This window comes from Gallus gallus, chromosome 27 (genome assembly GCF_016699485.2).
Source record: "Gallus gallus isolate bGalGal1 chromosome 27, bGalGal1.mat.broiler.GRCg7b, whole genome shotgun sequence".
Lineage (NCBI taxonomy): Eukaryota > Metazoa > Chordata > Aves > Galliformes > Phasianidae > Gallus > Gallus gallus.
In genome coordinates this window covers 1954607-1973557 of record NC_052558.1, presented here as the reverse complement: position 1 = coordinate 1973557, position 18951 = coordinate 1954607, and the positions used below count along the sequence as shown (strand labels likewise).

At 54.8% G+C, this 18951-nt stretch overlaps 1 protein-coding gene across 1 annotated transcript; it reads right to left on the bottom strand.

The window, feature by feature from the left end:
• Positions 1–395: 395 nt before the first annotated feature.
• ITGB3 (integrin subunit beta 3) lies at positions 396–17701 on the bottom strand. The gene is made up of 15 exons (NM_204315.2): positions 17350–17701; positions 14090–14175; positions 10280–10472; positions 8374–8626; positions 7832–7994; positions 7189–7350; positions 6953–7048; positions 6657–6746; positions 6077–6211; positions 5223–5652; positions 3506–3728; positions 3236–3336; positions 2994–3113; positions 2214–2380; positions 396–1550 (listed from the first exon to the last, which is right to left on the bottom strand). The coding sequence occupies exons 1-15, from the start codon at positions 17405–17407 to the stop codon at positions 1482–1484; spliced, it is 2346 nt and encodes a 781-aa protein (NP_989646.2). The 5' UTR covers positions 17408–17701; the 3' UTR covers positions 396–1481.
• Positions 17702–18951: the final 1250 nt, after the last annotated feature.

Here is an 18951-nt window from a genome sequence, read left to right as displayed (position 1 = left end):
TGTCCCTGCAGCCCTTTGCGAAGTGATGATGAGCGGTTGCCCAGGCAGCGCTCTGCTCCCAACTTACACAACTCCACCCAAGCTGCCCCTCACGGTGGACCTGCAGCCGTCTCAGCCCAGCTTCCCTCCTTCGGGGGCTTTTCCAGCACACTGAAGGACTTTCAGAGACCTGCAGAAGTATGGGAGCTGTTTGCCTTGCAGTGAAGAGTGGAAACTGCCAGGAAAAGTCCAAGCTGCAGTAGGCTTGGGGCTGCCCTGTGACCCAAAAAGCCCCCTGGAGAGAGGGAGAGAGCCATCCATCCATCCATCCATCCATCCATCCATCCATCCATCCATCCATCCATCCATCCATCCACTTCCATGCTGGCTTGGGAAAGCACTGGATGCTGACACCATTGAGTGTTTGAGGTCTTTTATTTGGTGCCCTGGGAAGTGCCCACAGGGGCAGCAAATCTCTGCCCACCCACAGGCTCAGCCCCAGCTGCCACCCAGCACCATCCCTGATGCTGCCCTTGTTCCCACTCTGCTGGGGGCAGGCAGGGGACATAGCCACCACCTGCAGGACAGTCTTGGGCACTAGAGGTGGGCATGGGGCATAGGATCTCCACTGCTTTTTGGTAGAACCAAGGGAAACAGAGCCACCAGGACCTGCATGGGGTAGGCATCACAACAGCTGACCCAGCTCTGCCACCAGGATATTTTTTTCCACAGGGGACAAAACCACAGGAGACACAACTGAAGGCAGCAGGATATAGCCTGACCCCTGCCAGCTCTTCTGGACCCTGAGCCACACAGAAAACCGAGCACAGTACCATGACACAGCTCAAACAGCACAGAGAAAGGCTGGGAGGTTGCTCCCCAGAGAGCCAGGCTCGAGGGATACAACACATCCACATGCTTTGTGAAGGGGGACGGTGGTGGGAGACGCTGGGACCAGCACAGCTGGTGCTACATGAAGGTGGCTGCTGGTGGCACATGGAGGGAAGGATGAGGTCACACAGAGCTCAGACACTGCTTTGCATTGTCCCAGACTGCAGCAATGTCAGAAAGGTGAGGGTTGTCCGGTTTGCTTGTGTGTCCTCAACACATAAGGCAACACGGGGGCTGCAGCTGTTCAGTGGGTTTCTCCAGCACAGGCCATGCAGGAGAACACAGCTCACAGCCTTGAGTTCTACCCAAACCCCCTCAGCCCAATGAGCACCTCGCAGTTCACAGTCTCTCCAAGGCAGAATGGCCCATGTCACCATGTTCAGTGTATGGAGGGGCCGCTGGCCCACCGAGGTAAGGACGAGAGGTTTGCTGTGGAAGCACATCCCTGCAGTACAGTGAGGTGATGGACAGCGGGGCCGGAGACAGCCAAGGGGTTGTTAAATTACACGCAGACACTCACACAGACACGCACACAAGCTCTTCTGTAAACTGGACTCCAGGAGATCCCACAGTGCTGGGCTGATCCCACAGCCAGCGGCGGGTGCAGCATCCTACATGTTCCCACGGTATGTGATGTTGGTGAAGGTTGAGGTTGCCTCTTTGTATAATGGGTTGTTGCCCTGGAAAAGAAGCAAACAGCATCACTTTGTGTTTGGCATGGGTGTTCGCTGCACTTTGCACTTGGGGAAACTGAGGCACTGTTGGGTGTTGGATGCAGAGGGCAGAGCTTTGGAGGTACAGTGTGCTGCAGTTCAAGTGCTCCCCATGAGGTTTTACGGGGGAGAACAGGGGAAAGCTGTTGTGGAGGAAAGGCAGCGGGAGTCCCCAGGAAGGACCCCTTCATCCCTTCTCTCTGGGAGATGGGGGACAGGCACTGGTGCCATCCCAGCCCCTTCCCTCATACTGTGGGTGCCTCAGCCTTTCCAGCATCCTATGGCAGCAATGTTCCATCTGCTCATGAGGCGGAACACTGGTGTGGGCAGTGAGTAAGATTCATGCTGGAGGGAAGCACTCGAGATGCACTGGGAAAAGCAGCTGGGACATCTGCTGTGTCCTGTGCCCAGCCCCTGGGAGCAGTGCAGTTGTCCAGGCTGCTGGTGCCACTTCAGGTCCTGCTGTGCCACCGTGCCATGCTTCAGAGATGAGCTGTTCCATAAGGACAGTGGGCCAGGGATCATAGACTGGGCTCTTATGCTGGGAGCAGAGGGATCTGGATTCACTCAGCTCAGAGGATGAGGAACTCACGTCCTCATGCCCACTGCACCCACCCCGCTGGCCCTTACCGTGTCCCACTTGGCCCTGGCCTTCTCCTCCTCGAAGCGGGCGAACTCCCGGCGGTCGTGGATGGTGATGAGGAGTTTCCAGATGAGCAGGGCAGCCAGGCCGATGAGCAGGATGGCACCCATCACTGAGAGCAGCACCACCAGGATGTCTGGCCCCTTTGGGCACTCTGGTGGGATAGAAGGGCACGGTTGGGTGGTCTATAGGGGCTCCTCTGGTCTCTTGAGTTCTTGATTCTCCACCATTTTAGAACCTCTAACTTTGAGCATTCACACTATTCCCCACACACTGCCTCTACCTGCAGTGCTGGGGCAGGGGAGGGGATGGGTTGCTGCAATTAGACCTGGGGTTCCTTTCAGGACCTTTGGGTTTTAAGGCTCTGCAGCCGCACAGCCCCCTGGCACAGGCTGAAAGCAGCCTCCAAGGGTGCTGGAAGCTTTGCTCCATACAAGGAGTGCCATATCCCTGACCATGGGTGCAATCACAGCATTACTCCTGAATGGCCGACTGGCGATGGCTCAGTCTCAAGAAAATGAGACCCCTGGAGCCAGAATTGGAGCGGGAGGGCTGAGCTTGTCCTTGGCAGCTCAGCAGGGGGGTGAAACAACCTGGCAGTGTGGGGAAATGTGAGACAGAGGCAGGCAATCACAGCTCAGGCGCACAGAGCAGGGAACAAAGCAGCACTGTTACTCATGCCAGAGCCTGGCTGGGAGGTACAAAGCCCCCAGGTTAGTGCAGACCCCCCACAGTGAGTTGCAGTTAGAGCCCCAGTCAGGCCCTACCTGGCTCCTCTATGACATAGAGGATGGATTTGCCACTGGAGTCCTCGTAGTACTGGAAGCGCACCACGCAGTCATTCTCATCCTTGTAGGTGCAGTTCACAGCATCCTTGCCCCTGTCACCTGGGGGGGGTGAGCAGCTGTCAGAGCCCTTGCGGTGGGAGCACACATGGAGGGCACACACAGCCTCAAATACCCGTGCTTTAGGCAGAAACTTGTGTATTGTGCTCCATCCCAGCTCTTACCCAGCTCCTGCACTGTCTCAATCTCATCACGGCACACGCGGCCACAGGACTGCTGCTCCATCAGCGTGCCCCGCTCATACTTCTTGCACTCCACGCATTCCCTGAAGAAAAGGGGAGAAGTACTGTGAGCTACATCAAACATCCTTGAGGGAGGGCACCCTCCCACTCTTTGCTCTCCATAACACCAACCCGAAGGAGCAGGGCGGGCTGGTGACCACACTGCAGGCACAAGGCCTGATGGAACCATCCCAGCTGTCCAACCCAACTCACTTTTTGATGGTGCAGGCATCCGAGCACGTAGGACACTTCTCGCAGGTGTTCCCATAGGAGCCAGGCTGGATGCAGTCACACTTGCCACAGACGCAGATGCCGTGGCCGCTGCACACCAGCCCATTGCTGGACATGCAGGTGTCCGTGCGCGTGGTGCAGTTGCAGTAGTCACCAGTCCAGTCTGAGTCACACAGGCAGTCTCCGCAGCTGCACTGCCCGTGCCCTGGGGACAGCCAGCAGGACATCAGGACCCTCAAATGGATCCCTATGGATGCCCGCTGAGGATCACCCCCATGGGATGCTCCTGCACTTGGCTCACGGTGCAGCAAGGTGGAGCAACAACCCAGAACATCTTAATTCCACTGTCCTTAGGGTGGGATACCGCTGTTGCCATCACTTTGCTGCTTGCTGTGTTCCCAGTCCTCCTTATCCCACCCAAAGAAGAAAACAGCCAAATCTCACACTGAGCTGTCTCAGCTCCTGTGGCAGCAGCGGGAGATGCTCACTCAGCTCCATCTGAGCTACCCAAGCTTTGGGAATTCAGTCAGGACATCTGGTCAACCCCTTCTGTCATTTCCCAGCCCTGCACCATACATGGGAAACGGACTGCTGGGAAAAGCTCGGCCAGCTCTGCATGCTCGCCTGGCTCGGTTAGACAGACAGACAGACCCATCGACGTCCTCAAACCCTGCCAGAGCCCGCAGCTATTTGGATTGCGGTTTGATTTGTAACTCAAGCACCAGACACAGCAAGAGGTGGAAATGCCACAGAGCCGGCACGCGCCGACCCATCCCGAGCACAGAGTGCTCTTAGCTCACTGCTCTCAGCTGGGGAGGGCTGGGCACCATCCCCCCCCCCCGCCATGGCCTCAGGGTCACTGGCATGAGAAATAAATATGTAACCCTGCTAATGAGGAACTGAGTCACAGGAAAATAGGGCTGCGTTGTGTGACGGTGCATGGAAACGTGGGGGAAGGCTGGGGAGATATGGCGAAATGTGATATGACTGATGGCAGTGGGGTCAGACAGGGCACTGGCAGAGAGACGGGGGGGGGGTGTCTGCCAAGAATGGGCTTTGTGGGTTGTGCCTCCAGGGAGGACTTGGCCACCTATCCCCCTCCCCCCCATCTCATTTCCTCCCCAGCCCTGGGCACACAGCCAGGGTTGGCTCGAATGGGTGAAGGGCTCGGGCATAGACCTGGGAAACAACAGATAGGGTTAATTAACAGCTCGCCCATCTCGACCAGCATCCTTGCCCTCTGTGCCTGATATGGGTAATGCTGTGCAAATATGCTGCACCGTGGGAGCAGCTGTGGGTGGATGGAGGAGGGATGTCACATCCCAGTGCTTCTCCCCACCCCTTCCCTCTCCACCCTGGTGATTTTTCTTCTGGAGAAACACCTCTGACCCAGAGGGGCTGGTGGGATTCAAGCAGGGGCTGGCACTGCAGAGCCGCTTCCCTTGGTGCCCCCCAGCCACCCTGATGGAGCTCCAAGGATCAAAGTCTGCTTGTACCCTTCTGAGCTCATCACCTTGCCAAGGCTTTGGGGCACAGGCTGCCAAAACAGGAGTCACTGCTTCACACCCAGAGCTGATTCAAGGCTAAGAAAGCAAACAATGGGGACAAGCGTCCAAAATCTAGCGTTTCTCTTCTTCATGTTGCTGGGCAGCAAAAACACCTCTCCAGCACACCCCACACCCCTGAGCACAACACTCACCTGAGCACATCTGGCCCTTGAAACGGACACAGGAGAAGTCGTCGCACTCGCAGTACTTGCCCGTCACCTTGCCAAAGTCACTGCCATGGCACACGCACTGCCCACAGATGCACTCGCCACGCTGGCTGCAGAGGGGCTGTCCTGGCTGTGGGCTGCAGTTGTCCTGCTCTGAGGGGTTGTACTCCTCCTCTGAGCACTCGCAGTGTGAGCCCAGGCGCCCCGGGTTGCAGCGGCACACCCCGCACTCCAGGCTGCCATTGCCTTTGCTGCAGAAGGAGCTGTCGGCCTCGGCCTGGCTCTCGCAGGAACAGTTGCAGTCAAAGTTCACCACCACGGTCAAGCTGTCCTTGAAGCCCACAGGTTTGATGGTGAAGGATTTCTGACGCTCCTGTGGGCAGCCTCGCACCTTGGCCTCGATGCTGAAGCTCACCTGGGGGCAGAAAGGTGCGTCCAGGTGTTGGTACCCCCATGCAGCATTGGGGTTCCCATTGCAGCCTACTCCACAAGCTCAGCCAGCCCAGAAATGGCACTGACCAAGACCCTTACGGCTTCTCAAAGCTGTCCCAGCATCGAGCAGGACACTTGCCCACTACAGTATCTAGGCAAAATTCAGTCCATAAGCGTCCAGAAAGACCACAGATTCTGCATCCAGTGGACTCTGATAAACATTTTTCCCCCTTGCTCTCACCCAGCTGGACCCTCTCTCTGCTAAGCAGATATCTTGATTTCCCCTGCAAGAACTTGTGCTCCCCAGGAGGTGGCAGGGGAGCAGACAGTGCAGGTTCAGAGTGTCAGGTGAGCTCTGAGCACCGCTATGTAGAGAGAGAAAAGCAGTCCCCAGACAGGAGCCTCACCGTGTCCCCAATCTTGAGCCCCATGCAGGACTTGAGCCCAGTGATGACCTCGTCGTTGAGGCAGGTGGCATTGAAGGACAGGGACAGCTCTTCAGGAAGGTCACGCACCTCCAGTTCTACCTTGGAGCGGATTTTCTGGAAGAGCAGAGAGGAACAACGGAGAAGACAGCTGAGCGGGGGCTCACCCACAGCAGCCTCCTCACTGCAGTGATGTTCCCATGCATGCAAGAAAGGAGCCAGGTACTCTAAGACTTCCCAGAGCTAGACTATGCCATTTCCCACTGGGAATGCTTTAGAGGATGGGAAGGGACAGGGGTGATCTCCCAGTCCCCAAGTGCATGGGTGGAGGCAAATGCTCACAGTTGGCCCAAGGCTTGGGGAGATGCTAAGAGCACGTGCGCTGCTTGCAGTGGTTATGTGGGGAGGAAGAGAGCTTCTTTGGGGTTGTCACAGTGCACAAGCTCTCCTTTGAGTAACTCAGGGCAAGGTCTGTGCCCTGTAATGTTGTCTGCACTTTCAAGAGGAAGCCCCTGCATCCTGCTGCCCATGAAATTGGGATATGGTGGCACTGCACACTCACCCCGTAGGCGTCCACAATGAGCTGCAGGACATTGCTGGAGTCTCTGGACAAGGTGCCCACAGTTGTGCCTGGGATCAGCTCACTGTAATTCTGGAGAAACAGCATCAGAAAGATGGTCTGCTCACGACAGGTGAACACAGTTGGGTCAACCTATTCTCATACACATGTGAGATTCTGAGGGTGTTTTGAGAATGGAGGACAACCAGGCTGTGCCCAGCCATCCGTGGCCAGCTGCAAAGGGTCCTCCTCAGGGCCCCAGCAGCCCCCTATGCAGGTTTCTGCACAGCAGCCATTACCTGGTAGAGACCAACAACCGTATCTGTCACAGCAAAGATCAAATTGATGTTCTTCTGTGAGAGCTTCTCAGTCATCAGGCCCAGAGAGGGATAGTCCTGGAGAAAGAAAGAGATTGCACCCTGAGAACGTGCACTCCCAACCACTCCATCAAGCTCTCCAAGCACAGATGGACCACCCTCCTCATCACCAACAGGAGACTTGGGCCCCCCAGTTTCACACTTGGGTTGGGATTTACCAGCGTGGTGGAAGCTGAGTAGAAGTTATCCTTGTCAATGTGGCACTGAGCATCATTGGGCTGCACAATGCCAGCCAGTCTGCCATCCAGTGCAATGTGTGTCTTGGCGTCCGTGGTGAAGACCAGCAGGTGGGATGCGTCATTCCTCCAGCCAATTTTCTCCTGCAGCCAAAGGCAGTTTCTATTGGTGCAGCAGTGAGTGCCGTACATCGGCACCTCACTGCTGCCCTCACTGCTACCTCAGGTCATAGCTTGGGAAGATGAAAGACAGGCTTTGATTTGCTGGAGCGTTAATCATGGTGGCTAACAATTGAGGGGCACATCTCCATCTCCAGCTAAATCGAGGTGCAGGCAAAGAAGACCTTCTTCTGGGTGGTTACTGCAAGGCTGACATGGGATCAACACACCAGTCCCCAGAGCGCCTGTTCTGCTCCTCTCACCTCCCAGGACCCCATAAAGGCTCTGCTCTTTCCTCTTCTTGGCTGAGGACCTAGAAATCCCCTTGAATGTTGAATGTTCACCCTGTCTAGATCTCAGCCCAGCTGCTTGTGGCCCTGTCCTGGCACAGTGGGTGCTCTGTGCCAAGCCCCAGGCCCAGCCTGATGACCCTCTCCAACCCCAGACAGGCCTCTTAAACCCTTACATCACACACGGTGGCCTGGATGATGGCATCAAAGCCACCCTCGGGTGCATCCCTGTTCCGTGAGACGCTCTGCTTCTTCACCTCCTCGTTGAAGCGCATCACCTCGTCCGTGAGCGTCAGGACATGTTTGTATCCAAACATGGGCAAGCACTTTTCCCCAATCCTGTGGGAAAAGAATTGTCAGGGCACAGGTCTCACGGGTGCTTCCAGCTCCCATCTCTACTCTGCAGTCATTTCACATCCTGTGGTCCTCCTCTGGATGTGATGGAGGGATCCAACTGACTACCCTGGGAGCCTGAGGGCACAGCTGGTGTAAGGCCTAGTAAAAATGTGTCACGTTATAGTGAAGCTGGGCTCAGGTCATCTCCTAGCCTCTGTCCTGCTGAGAGTTTTAGGAGAAACCTTCTTAGATCCCCAACAAAAATGTCGTCTGGTCCTGAAACCAAAACACTGAACACCCTGCTGAAATCCATTTCCATGGATGTGCAAGCACATTTCAGTGCTGCCCCATCCTTACAGACCTCCCTTAGCCTGGGACTTACTCATAGCAAGGGTTCTTGATGGCTTCTGGAGGAGAGATGTACATGTAGGGGGAAATGGGCTTGTCCACAAAGGCCCCAAAGCCGATGCGAAGGTTGCTGGTGAGCTTGCGCATCTCACTGGCCAGCTTGGTACCCAGGTTCTGGATGTTCTTCAGATCGTCCTTCATGGAGTTGGACAGGTCCATCAGGTAGTAGATGTCCACAGGGTAGTCTTCCACTTGGCGCACTTGGACACGGAACATTTGGGAGTCATCTGTAATGGGACAGGGAAGTAAGAGATTGTCCCCCAGAAGCCCAAGGAGATGGCACAGCTGGGCACATAAAGAAGTAAATAACTCAGGGCAGGGTGCTTGTACACAAGACATGCTGTGCACCCCTTGGAGAGGCAATGTACTCCATGGCTCCTGTTCTCCAGGCCTCCCATTACTAAGGCCTAAGAAGATTCTCCTGCTCAGAGCTGAGTCCCCTGATTGTTCTGTGATAAGTGTGGCCAACATATGGTGGATGGAGTGAAACACCCCACATGTGGGCAGCCTTATGGGGATAACCAGCGGACTCTGTGGCTGCTTCAAGACCCTCTGAGCTCCTGAGACCCCCAAGAATCTCCTGGGTTCTCCATTCCTGTTCCTTCCTGCTCCCCTGGGCTCCTTCCAGCCCCTGCTACCAAGGGTTTTGATGAAACATTTCCCATAGAAACAAAAACCTCCTTACACAGAACCTTCTGGGGAACAGGCCAGCTTCAATGACTTCTACACCTTGAAAAGTAAAAATAAAAACACTGAAACGCTTAGGGTTGACCTTTTCCTTCTGCTTTTTAGAAGAGACAAAACTTCTTTCTTCTTGTTCTTCAAAAGCACTTCTTCGAAATGTAAGCTGGGTCACAGCTGCAGCCTTCTCAAACCACATCTCATGTCAAGAAAAAAGCTTTAATCAACTTTAATTATTGTTTTCGTGTTTCCTTCTCAATCTGCACATCTGAGATTTTGATCTTCAGGATGGAGAAGGTGCTTTCAAAAACCAAGGAGAGACCAAAGAACCCCAGCCACAACCTGTCTGTACCTCCATGCAGGCAGAAGTCCCAGACAGAACATCCATTCTTCCTCATTGAGCTAAAACCACGAGGACTGAGATGTGCCCTAGTTGTAACCTTCAGCATTTGGTCTTCACTCTCAAGCTGAAGACTGTTTCTTCCCAGCACAGCACACTATCTCATGCCAAATGCCTTTAGACCTAAAGGCAGCAACAGCCACTCAGCAGCTACACATCCACATTGGGTGGGGAGGAGGACACATCAGAGCTGCTTTCAGTCACTTCAGGACCCCCCTTGGCCAACACTAAGGATGTGCTACCAGACACTGACAGCTGGCCCTGGGTCTTGAATGAGCACACAGATCCAGGACATCCATGAGTGGATGGATAACAAGGGCAGGGCTGGGTTATGTCTGTTGAAGAGCACAGCCACAGCAAAGGCACCGTTTTTCTGCACTTCCCCCAAACCTCAGATGGGTGACCACAAAGGAGACATCAACTGGGGGAGTAAAATGTGAACATTTATTTCATCAAAGCCCCTTTATACAGGTCTTGTGTGAAAGTTTGGTGTCAGCTTTATGGCACCAAGAAATCAGTAGCTAAGGTTTAAATGGCTTCATAAAACAATCCCATGAGATGTTGAAGCCTCATCCTATCCTATTCCCTTGGGTCCTGCAGGATTGAGACAAGAGAATGAATGGCACCCATCAGCCTGCAGACTGCCCAACTGGGGACATTGCTGGGGGGGTTTGTCACAGCCCCAGCCTGGCACTGTCCTCAACGGGTGTGAAACAACCTCAGCCAGAAGGCCATGGTGACAGTTCATCCATCATTTGACCTCTCCGGGTTATTCCCACGGCATCTTACAGGCTCTTACCTGGCCGCAGGTTCAGCTGGATCCTCTGGGGGCTCATTTGGGTGGTGGTGGACCCCCCCGAGCCCTTATCACTGAGCGGCCGCTCCTCCAGGACTGTGATGCTGCTCCTGGGAAACTCAATGAAGTCCCTCCCGCAGCCGTTCTGCAGGAGGTTGGCAAACAGGTCGCAACGTGGGGTCGACTGTGCCACCACCTATGGGACAGAACATGGTCAGGACTGATGGACAGCTCCTCCAAGCCAAACTTCTGCTGAGATGCAGGAGCTGGAGCCTCACATTTGGGTTTTGGCATAGCTAAGAGGGAAACTGCTCTAATGGGGTGGTTGTGTGCACAAAGAGGGCGAAGTAGAGCAAAAGCCCGGGCAATTGAGCATCGTTTGGGGTTTTTTATTATCATCTTTTCTAAACGTTGGGAAAAGATGACCCAACTTCCCCCCCGTGTTCAATGCAATTGGCAGAATGTTGCTGTGAGTGAAGTCAGATCTGCTGGAGAGCCCAGCGCTCCCATCCGAGTGCAGCTCTGCTTATCGGCAGCTCCCCAGCTTCCTGCTGGAGCCCAGCAGGAGGGAAGACAGATCCAAATAAGGAGAGAAGGAGCAAAAAGTCGACCAGGCTGTGGGAGAGGCAGTCAAAGGTCCGTCAGAGGCAGGAAACAGAAAGTGTGAAGTCACAGCAGGGCTCCAACAGCCCCCCTCCAAATTTCCTAGAAAGCTTCCTGCCCTTATCACAGGGTATGCAGAGGGGTCTGGGCAGTCCCGGAGATGAGTGACGTTTCCCATAGAGACTAATAAGGGAAGAATTCCTCTGCCGCTGCCCTCCCCTCAGTGGGGCTCCTCCAGTTCCCTCCCACAGCACGGAGCTTTCTCCATTCAGAGTCCTGGGAGGGGAGAGAAGCAGATCTGCTTCCCCCAGCATCACCGCAGCTCCTGCCTGGGGTATCGGCTCCCCCACAGCCAGGTGGGCTGAACCCAGGAACTGATTTGTGTGCTTTATGCAAACAAGGAGAAAAAGTGCAGACAGCATCAGGAGGCCCTCCCCAGCAGCAGTGGCCTTTGCCTGCCTTTTTCTCCTCCCTCAGCCCAAGCAATAGCCAGAAAACACATCAGCAGGCGTGTTCCTCCCTGGTGGCCTCCCACTCCTCCCCATGCAGCACACTGTAGTGCACAGGACACGTAGTCCATCCACATGAGCTCCTTGCACCCTTCCAGCTCACCCAACAGGCTCTCACTGCAGAGCACAGAGCCCTCAAGGCCATTGAACCTGCAGAGCCGCATCTCCCCACAGCCACCAAGGACCTTCCCAGGTGTTTTGGGCTCAGGAAAGGATCCATCAATAATTACACACATTCCTGTCCTGGGCAAGGAAAGCACTAGAGAGATGAGGGTGAGAGGCAGAATGGGCAGAAAGGTTTTCAACTGTGACTTCAGCCTCTTTGGTGATACCCTGAGACACCGACGTGCTCCAGAAGGGCGCACATCCCCTCCCAGGATCAGCGGTATAATTCCTACTGAGAGATACCCATGCAGAAGCTCTTTCACCCCAGAACCACATAGTTCTCCTTTCCCCAAGGGTTGTTGACTTGGCACTTGCAGGAACTTCAGCTGGAGTGACTCAGAGGTGGCCCAGACCCACCACCACATCCCTGATGGCAGCAGGAGGGGCTCCTGTGAAGGAGATGCTGCAGGGCAGGGCGTCACACCTCCATCACAAACCACCCCACACTCCCTGGCAGATGCTCTCCAATTCACATCCCTTCTGGGCAGCTGGACCAGTGACTTTCGGAGGTCCCTTCCAACCCCTCACCCACTCTGTCATTCTCTGACCAGGGTTTCAGTCCCATAACCAACAAGCTCTCTCTGGGACTGGGTACCCAATGGGTTCACCCCAATCTTCACCTCTAAAACCCAAAAGCGAGGACAGGGCCAGGCATGGTGCTATCAGAGCCAGCCCCATCCCACACCATCACCACTGCAGCATGTTGCACATCCCCAGGGCATCTCAGTTATCATCTCATAGGCAGCCACATACAGGGAGAGATTCTCTGCAGGAGAGCTGGTGGGAGGACCCAAGGCATAGACATCTCTGCAGATTAAGCTAAAAGCTCCCAGAGCTTCTCCAAGCCAAGCCCTGGCCCAGCACTGCCTGCCCCTTCTCTCTGAGGGGAACGGAACAGATGACATTTTGGGTGGGTGAGACCCTGGAAAATCCACCACGATACTCTCTAAAGTGATAACAGAGCTCTGAGGCTCAGCTGGCTTTTCCCAAAAGGGAATGGGAGTGGGTTGGCATATCCATTAGCTGGTAAGGGTGGTCAGGGTTCTAGAAAAATAAAGCAAAGTCAGCTGTCCTCTACTTCAGTGCTCACAAGAAGTGGCAACAAAATCCCCCTCTTGTCCGAAGCCAGGATGGAGCAGGAGTAACTGTTAACCCTGGGTGGGAAAGGAAGGAGCACAAGAAAGGGCGCTCTCTCTCTTTAAAAAGGGAAGGGGGGGGATCAGAGACCTCCCCCAGCCCGGGGATATTAAACAAACCCTCAGAAAAAAAGCCCTCATTTGCTAAATTAAGCCAATGCTCTCCAGATGTTGGAGGCAGAGCTGGGAGCAGTTTGCACAGCCCGGCTCTCTGGGGCCGGCTGCTGGCAGTGGGATGCTCCGTCACCGCCTGTCAGTCTGTCCATGAGCACAACCCCAAACAGCGCCTGCAATATTGCCTTTTTTGGAAACCTTGGCTGATCTGGGGGAAAAAAAAAACAAAAAACCAAACACAACAAAAAGCTACAGCCATAGCAGCCCCCACTGCAGCGTTACCACACCAACAGCCCAGGCTGGGAAGGAGCAGACGGAGGATTGGGTCCTTATCACGGCACACATTCACTCCTTCACATTCACAGCCACTCCTTGCAGGAGATAAGTGGGGCTCATCCGCACGAGCATCTCTAAGCACCCTGCAATGGGAAGATGCTGGGAGGAGCAATGGGATCTGCTGGGACCTACAGGTGGGCAGCAATTGGGGATCATCCCACAGCTCAGATCGATATTCCTGGTCTTCTCCCCATCCCCACTTGTGGATGAGAATTCCACATTTGCAGAAGCAGAAGACAAAGACAAGTCTTTTCTTAGTGCTTTCTTGCAACACACAAGGAGCGCATTGTCACGGCAGTGCCTCACTGAGCCCTGCAGCCTTAAGTCTCCCTTATCTGCAGCTCATCAGATGCATCACTGCTGGGAACTTCCCCTCTTACATCCTTGATAGAGCAACCCTAAGGGCAGCATTTTCAGAGGGCACAGTGGCACATCTTCCCACGCCTCACCCACACCCAGACAGCGCATCTCAGAGCCACAGCTCAGCTCTCATATCCCCTTTACCTTGATAACCTAAAACAGGAACCTCAGCTTCCCATCCCCCGTTTTCCCACAGTTGAAAGACATTTAAACCCAAATTCGGGTTCTAATCAGTATTATTCTTCCTTCTCCTAAATCCCCTTTCCAGCCTTCCCATGAATCAGATTCCTTTTAGTCACAGCTTCACAAGGAGCTTTCAAGAAGGAAACCAAAAGGGAACCAACTTTCTAAGCGTATAGTTTGAGACAAAATGAGTTCTCAAAGGAAGAAAGCAGCACTTCCCAGAGCTCCCACCCACACAAGAGCAAAGAAGGAGCCCAGCTGAACCCCATGGTGCACATTGCTATAGTCACTACCAGATGCCACCGAGGGGTGTGTTTAGACACAGTGGGAACAGATGGAAATGGATGTGGCTGCAACACACCATCCCACAGCCCAAAGCCCATCCCACACTCAGCCCCAGCACTCACCTCTGCAGAGCACCATGCACAGAGGGGGCTGACGGCCAGGCACTGCTTGCAGGAGGTCACCCCTCGGGTAGCGCAGATGTTACTCCCTTGGAACATCAAAACAGAGTGCTGTCACTGCCTGCCAACCACCACCACCACACAGCCCTGTGAACTCAGACAGCAAGCAAAGCCCCCATCCCACCCCCAAATCCAATTTCTCCCTCCCTACTCCTTTAACCTCCCCCAGCCCAGCACCAGCTGGGCTCCATCCTGCCCATCTCGGCTGACCTCTCCCAGCTGCCAGCCCAGTGCCAGCTCCTCACAGTGCCCCTGACCCTGCAGCCCTGGGACACTTCATCCCTGGTGCCTCTCTGTGGGCATTCTGGGGCTGTGGTGAGCTCCGGGTGCAGCAAATTGTCCCACCTGCTCCAGTCTTGGGAAAGAAGGGGAGGGAAGTGGCTCCTGTCCAAAAGGAAGCTGACAGCTGCTTGTGATACTGCTCTGGGTAAAACTGGAGTTCCACCAGTGGAATTGGCAGTGAGGATGTTGGGAGACACACACCTCAGTTGGAGGACATCATGTCTATTCATGGGGCCCCAAAGCCATCAGCACCCACTGGGGCAGGAAGAGCAGAGGTGGGAACTGTATGGCTCTCTGGTTCCAACAGCTGATACAATGAGGGGATGGGGACATGGCCATGGTGTTATCACCCTCAGCTCTTCCTCCCTCTTGAGTGACAGTGGTCCCCAGCGTCCCTGGGGCAGCTGGGCCCTATGGGTTCTGTGTGCCCCTATTGCAGCCCTGGGATCTCCCAGTACCAGTGTGCAGTTGCTGCTCTCCCATTCCCTGCTCTCCCATTCCCTGCCCAGGGCCCTCCCTTTGCAGCTGCAATGTTTTATGCAAAAGTGAGAGGAAATACATTGTGAAACACAAAGAGGAAACAGCAGAACGGAGAGGTCTGGGCTTTGAGCAGAGCCACAGCTACAGCTACCGGTGTGTCCGTGCCCTCTGGCATGCAGCGTGATGTGCAGTGTGGATGTGTGTTCCTGCATGAACTTGGTGGCACAGGGAGCTGAGCACGGGACCAGTGCTGGGACACAGAGAATGCCACTGTGCTTAGCCACACGGCCCTGCAGCATTTCGTGTTTGCTCAGTCTGGGGGTTGTATCCACACCCAGAGCTCTCAGCATACACCAAAGTCCCCAGCTGCGGTTTGTCACAATGAGAAAGCCCCTGTGGGAGCCTTGGGGCTGTGTGCCCAAAGTTGGGAGCAGCTTCTGAACTGTGGGATGCAGGAGAGCCCTGTGCCTCACTGACATCCCAGAGCAGCACTGTGTCCCTTTGGTTGGGGAGGAAGAGAGGTGCCCACGACCCTCCCTCCGTGCTGGGGACCCCATTTTCGGCCTGATTTTGGCACACAGGACCACAGATCAGGTGGTCTGCCCCACCGCACCATGACCAGGGCACGTGTCTGAGGATGCAGGGCTTTTCCCCATCCTCCAGCACTGTATTGAGCCATTCTTGGTGTGCTCAACACACAGCTGGACGCACCTCTGACCCACTGGGAGAAGCCCAAATCCCCCGGGGCGCCAGCAGTGCTTAACATAGGGCTGTTATCACCATGCGAACACGAAGGGGATTGTGGCCAGCCTCACCTCCTGCCTTAGGAAATATCCCTATTTTGTCATCTCCAGCTTTGTTTGCATGGCTGGACACAGTGGGATGCATCAAGGAGCAAAGACGCTGCGGTGTTGTGGGCGCAAAACCAGGGCTGGAGGAGAGCAGGGGATGCTGAAGGCTGAGCACGCCCTGCTCTCAGCCCTCAGTGCTGCCTGGCTGTGAGCAGGTTAATGAGATTCCAGCACAGCCTAAACTAATAAACTCTATGCATCTTATTTATATTTTCTCCCACTCATTTTTAGGTCATGTTTCTTTTTACTTTTCCAGCCATAAAAGCGAACCAACCAAAGCACAAAAGCTGCATTTATTTGTTTTCATTACTCTGAAAACAGCTGGCTTCCTATAACGAGCTGCTCCTAATTACTCGGGCCTTCAAATGAACAAAGAAATCCCCACGCATAGAAGGTAGGGTGCTGACATGAGCAGCACGGGAAGCACCGTTGGGGCCAAGGAGTGTTCAGACAGTGCACTCCCAGTGATGCACTCGGAATGCCCCGACCTAACCCTAACCCATGCCTGTGGCTGAGCATCCCCCTTCCCTGGCTGGGAAAAATTACTCAGACCTCAGCCCACACCCCATGTGCTGCATGAGCCAGCTTTTCCCCCTGCTCACATGCAGAAATCTCGATAAGGATGCTTTAGAAAACTTGGTAAAGTTACAAGCTGTTTTGACATCATCTCTGGGTTTTCTGCTTGACTAAGCAATAGGGAGCTTGGCTTTTTTTTTGGCTGCTCTTGCTCACTTCATCCAGGGCTATGTCATTTCTTGGAATATTTCCTCACCTACCAGCATCTTCCTGCAGAGGAGATGCCCCAGGCTGGTTATGGGACCGGATAAATGCACAGCCCCAAAAGTGCAGCCCTACGGAACTCAGACTCTCCCAGGGGTGAGCGCATCCATACAGCTGGCTCAGCACATCCCAGCCTCGGGCTGTTCCTGGGAACACACCGAATCCAGCATTCTTTAACCAAAATAACGCTGACCCAAATCCCCTCGGGTCGGGCCTCCAAAACAATGGGGCTGATTTACAGACCCGGAGCTGAACAACACCCCTTTGTGACTGCAGGATTTGCTTACTGGAAGCTTTGAGCTCAGGAACGCACCTGGGGAGGACATTCCCCTCACTGGGCTGCTCCTCTCCACAACGCATGGAAAGTTTTGAACAATGCAAACTGTGTTTGTTCTGGTGCCAGAAATCAGGGCTTTGAAAGACCAGCACCAAAAGAACAGGAGAAAAATGGATAATGATTAATGCTGACCCCCAAAATGAGATGGATGCGGCAACTGCTGGCCCTGCGCACTGCCCTTACTGCCTGCTTGCAGAGCCCCCCTCAGTGCTCCCACGACAAACCAGCACCACAGCCAAGCATTGCATGGGTAGAAGGGCTGAGATCGCTCTGCCCAAAGTGAGAACAGAGCAGGGAGCCCCGAAAATTGGGAAAACTCAGAAATGGAGATCTGTGCTGAGGTCGCCCTCTGCCCCTCTATGCGACTTTCCCGACAGCGTGGGAATGAAGAGAATCCCAGGGCTTAGGGATGACAGCATGCAACCCGAGCACTGCGTGCAATGTCAGGGCAAACCCAGCATTCCCACACCTACCCCAGCTGCCAGCAGCGCAGAGCACCAGGATGCTGAAAGCGACGCGGAGTTCCTCCATCTCCTCCTCCGAACCCCGGCTACAGGGGTGTGGGACGGCCCCGCCGTGCGACTTGGAGATGGTTTTGAGCCGTCCAAGGGATGAATCATGCGCTGGGTGTGTGTGACACACATACACACGGAGCGGGGCGGCCGGAGGAAGCTACGCTGCGTCACTCGGGTTGGAGTCGGGCAGTGCCCCCTCCCGTCCTGCCCCCGGAGCTCCCCGTGCTTATTCCTTCTCTCGGCTCATAGAAGGACTTCACGAACCGAGGCGCAAAGTGCAGGGCGCTGCTGACCCGCTGCAATGTTCTATGTTCCCATAGGCTCTTCTGCTGGGTTTAATTGCTTGCAAAACCTCGCTCACTTCCCTCCCTTCATTAACCCTTTCGGCCGCGCGGGTTTTAAACTTGCTGAGGCTGAGCTGCTCCAGAGCCCGAGGATTTAAGGGGAAACAGAGCACATGTGTATTGCAATGAAAGAGTGGGTTCTCAGCAGCCTTTCAGGTGGGAAAATCCCTGCTGGAACGGCCCCGGAGCTGTGCAGGAGGATGGGTACAAACCCGACATCACGAAGGGAGGGAAATTCAGACTGAGCTGCGTGATTCAGAGCTGCGCTGATCCGCACAGCCCCGTCCTGCGCTGCGTGCATAGGGCTCATCTCATTGCATCTGCCCGGACCCTCAGAAGGACACAACACGGGGGCCGAGGCTTTCTCTGCCCCAGGAGCGGCACTTTTCTTGGCCAGAAAAGAAATTTCGCCGCGTTGTCTCTTCCCACCGTCCCCCCCCCCCCCTCCTCCATTCCCCTCCCTGTGGAGCTGCTGCCCTCCGGCGGCCGCCGGGGCTCTGCTCTAAGCGGCTATTCTCCTCCTGGGATCTCCCTTCTGCCTCGCTGACGTGGATTTGCTAAGGAGGGGCCCAGAGAAGCCCATCGGCCCTCATGTCGTGTTGACAAAGTGCTCCCTTTCCATTGAAACTGGGTTGCTCGCAGCCCCATCCAGCCTGGCCTCCAACACCTTCAGGGAGGGGCATCCACAACCTCACTGTTCCAATGCCTCACTGCCCTCACAGCAAAGGATTTCTTCCTAATATTTAGTCTAAAGCTCCCCTCTTCCAGTTTAAAACCACTTCCCCTTGTCCCGTTGCTACCTGCCCTTCTAAAAGGTCCCACCCCAGCTTTCCTGTCATCTCCCTTCAGGTATTGGAAGGGCTATAAATTCCCCCTGGAGCTTTCCGGTCTCCAGGATGAAGAGCGTCAGATCCCTCAGCCTGTCCTCATAGGGGATGTGCTCTAGCCCTCTGATCATCTTTGTGGCCCTCCTCTGGACCCTCTTCAGTAACTCCAACATATTCTTCTTGTGCTGTGAGCTCCAGAACTGGATGCAGTACTCCGGATGTGGTTTCATGAGAGCAGAACAGAGGGGCAGAATCATCTCCCTCACCCTGCTGCTCACACTGATCTTGATGCAACCCATGGTTGGCCTTCTGGGCTGCAAGCACACATTGCTAGCTCGTATTGAGTCTTTCATCAACCAACATCCCCAAATCCTTCTCCTCAGGGCTGT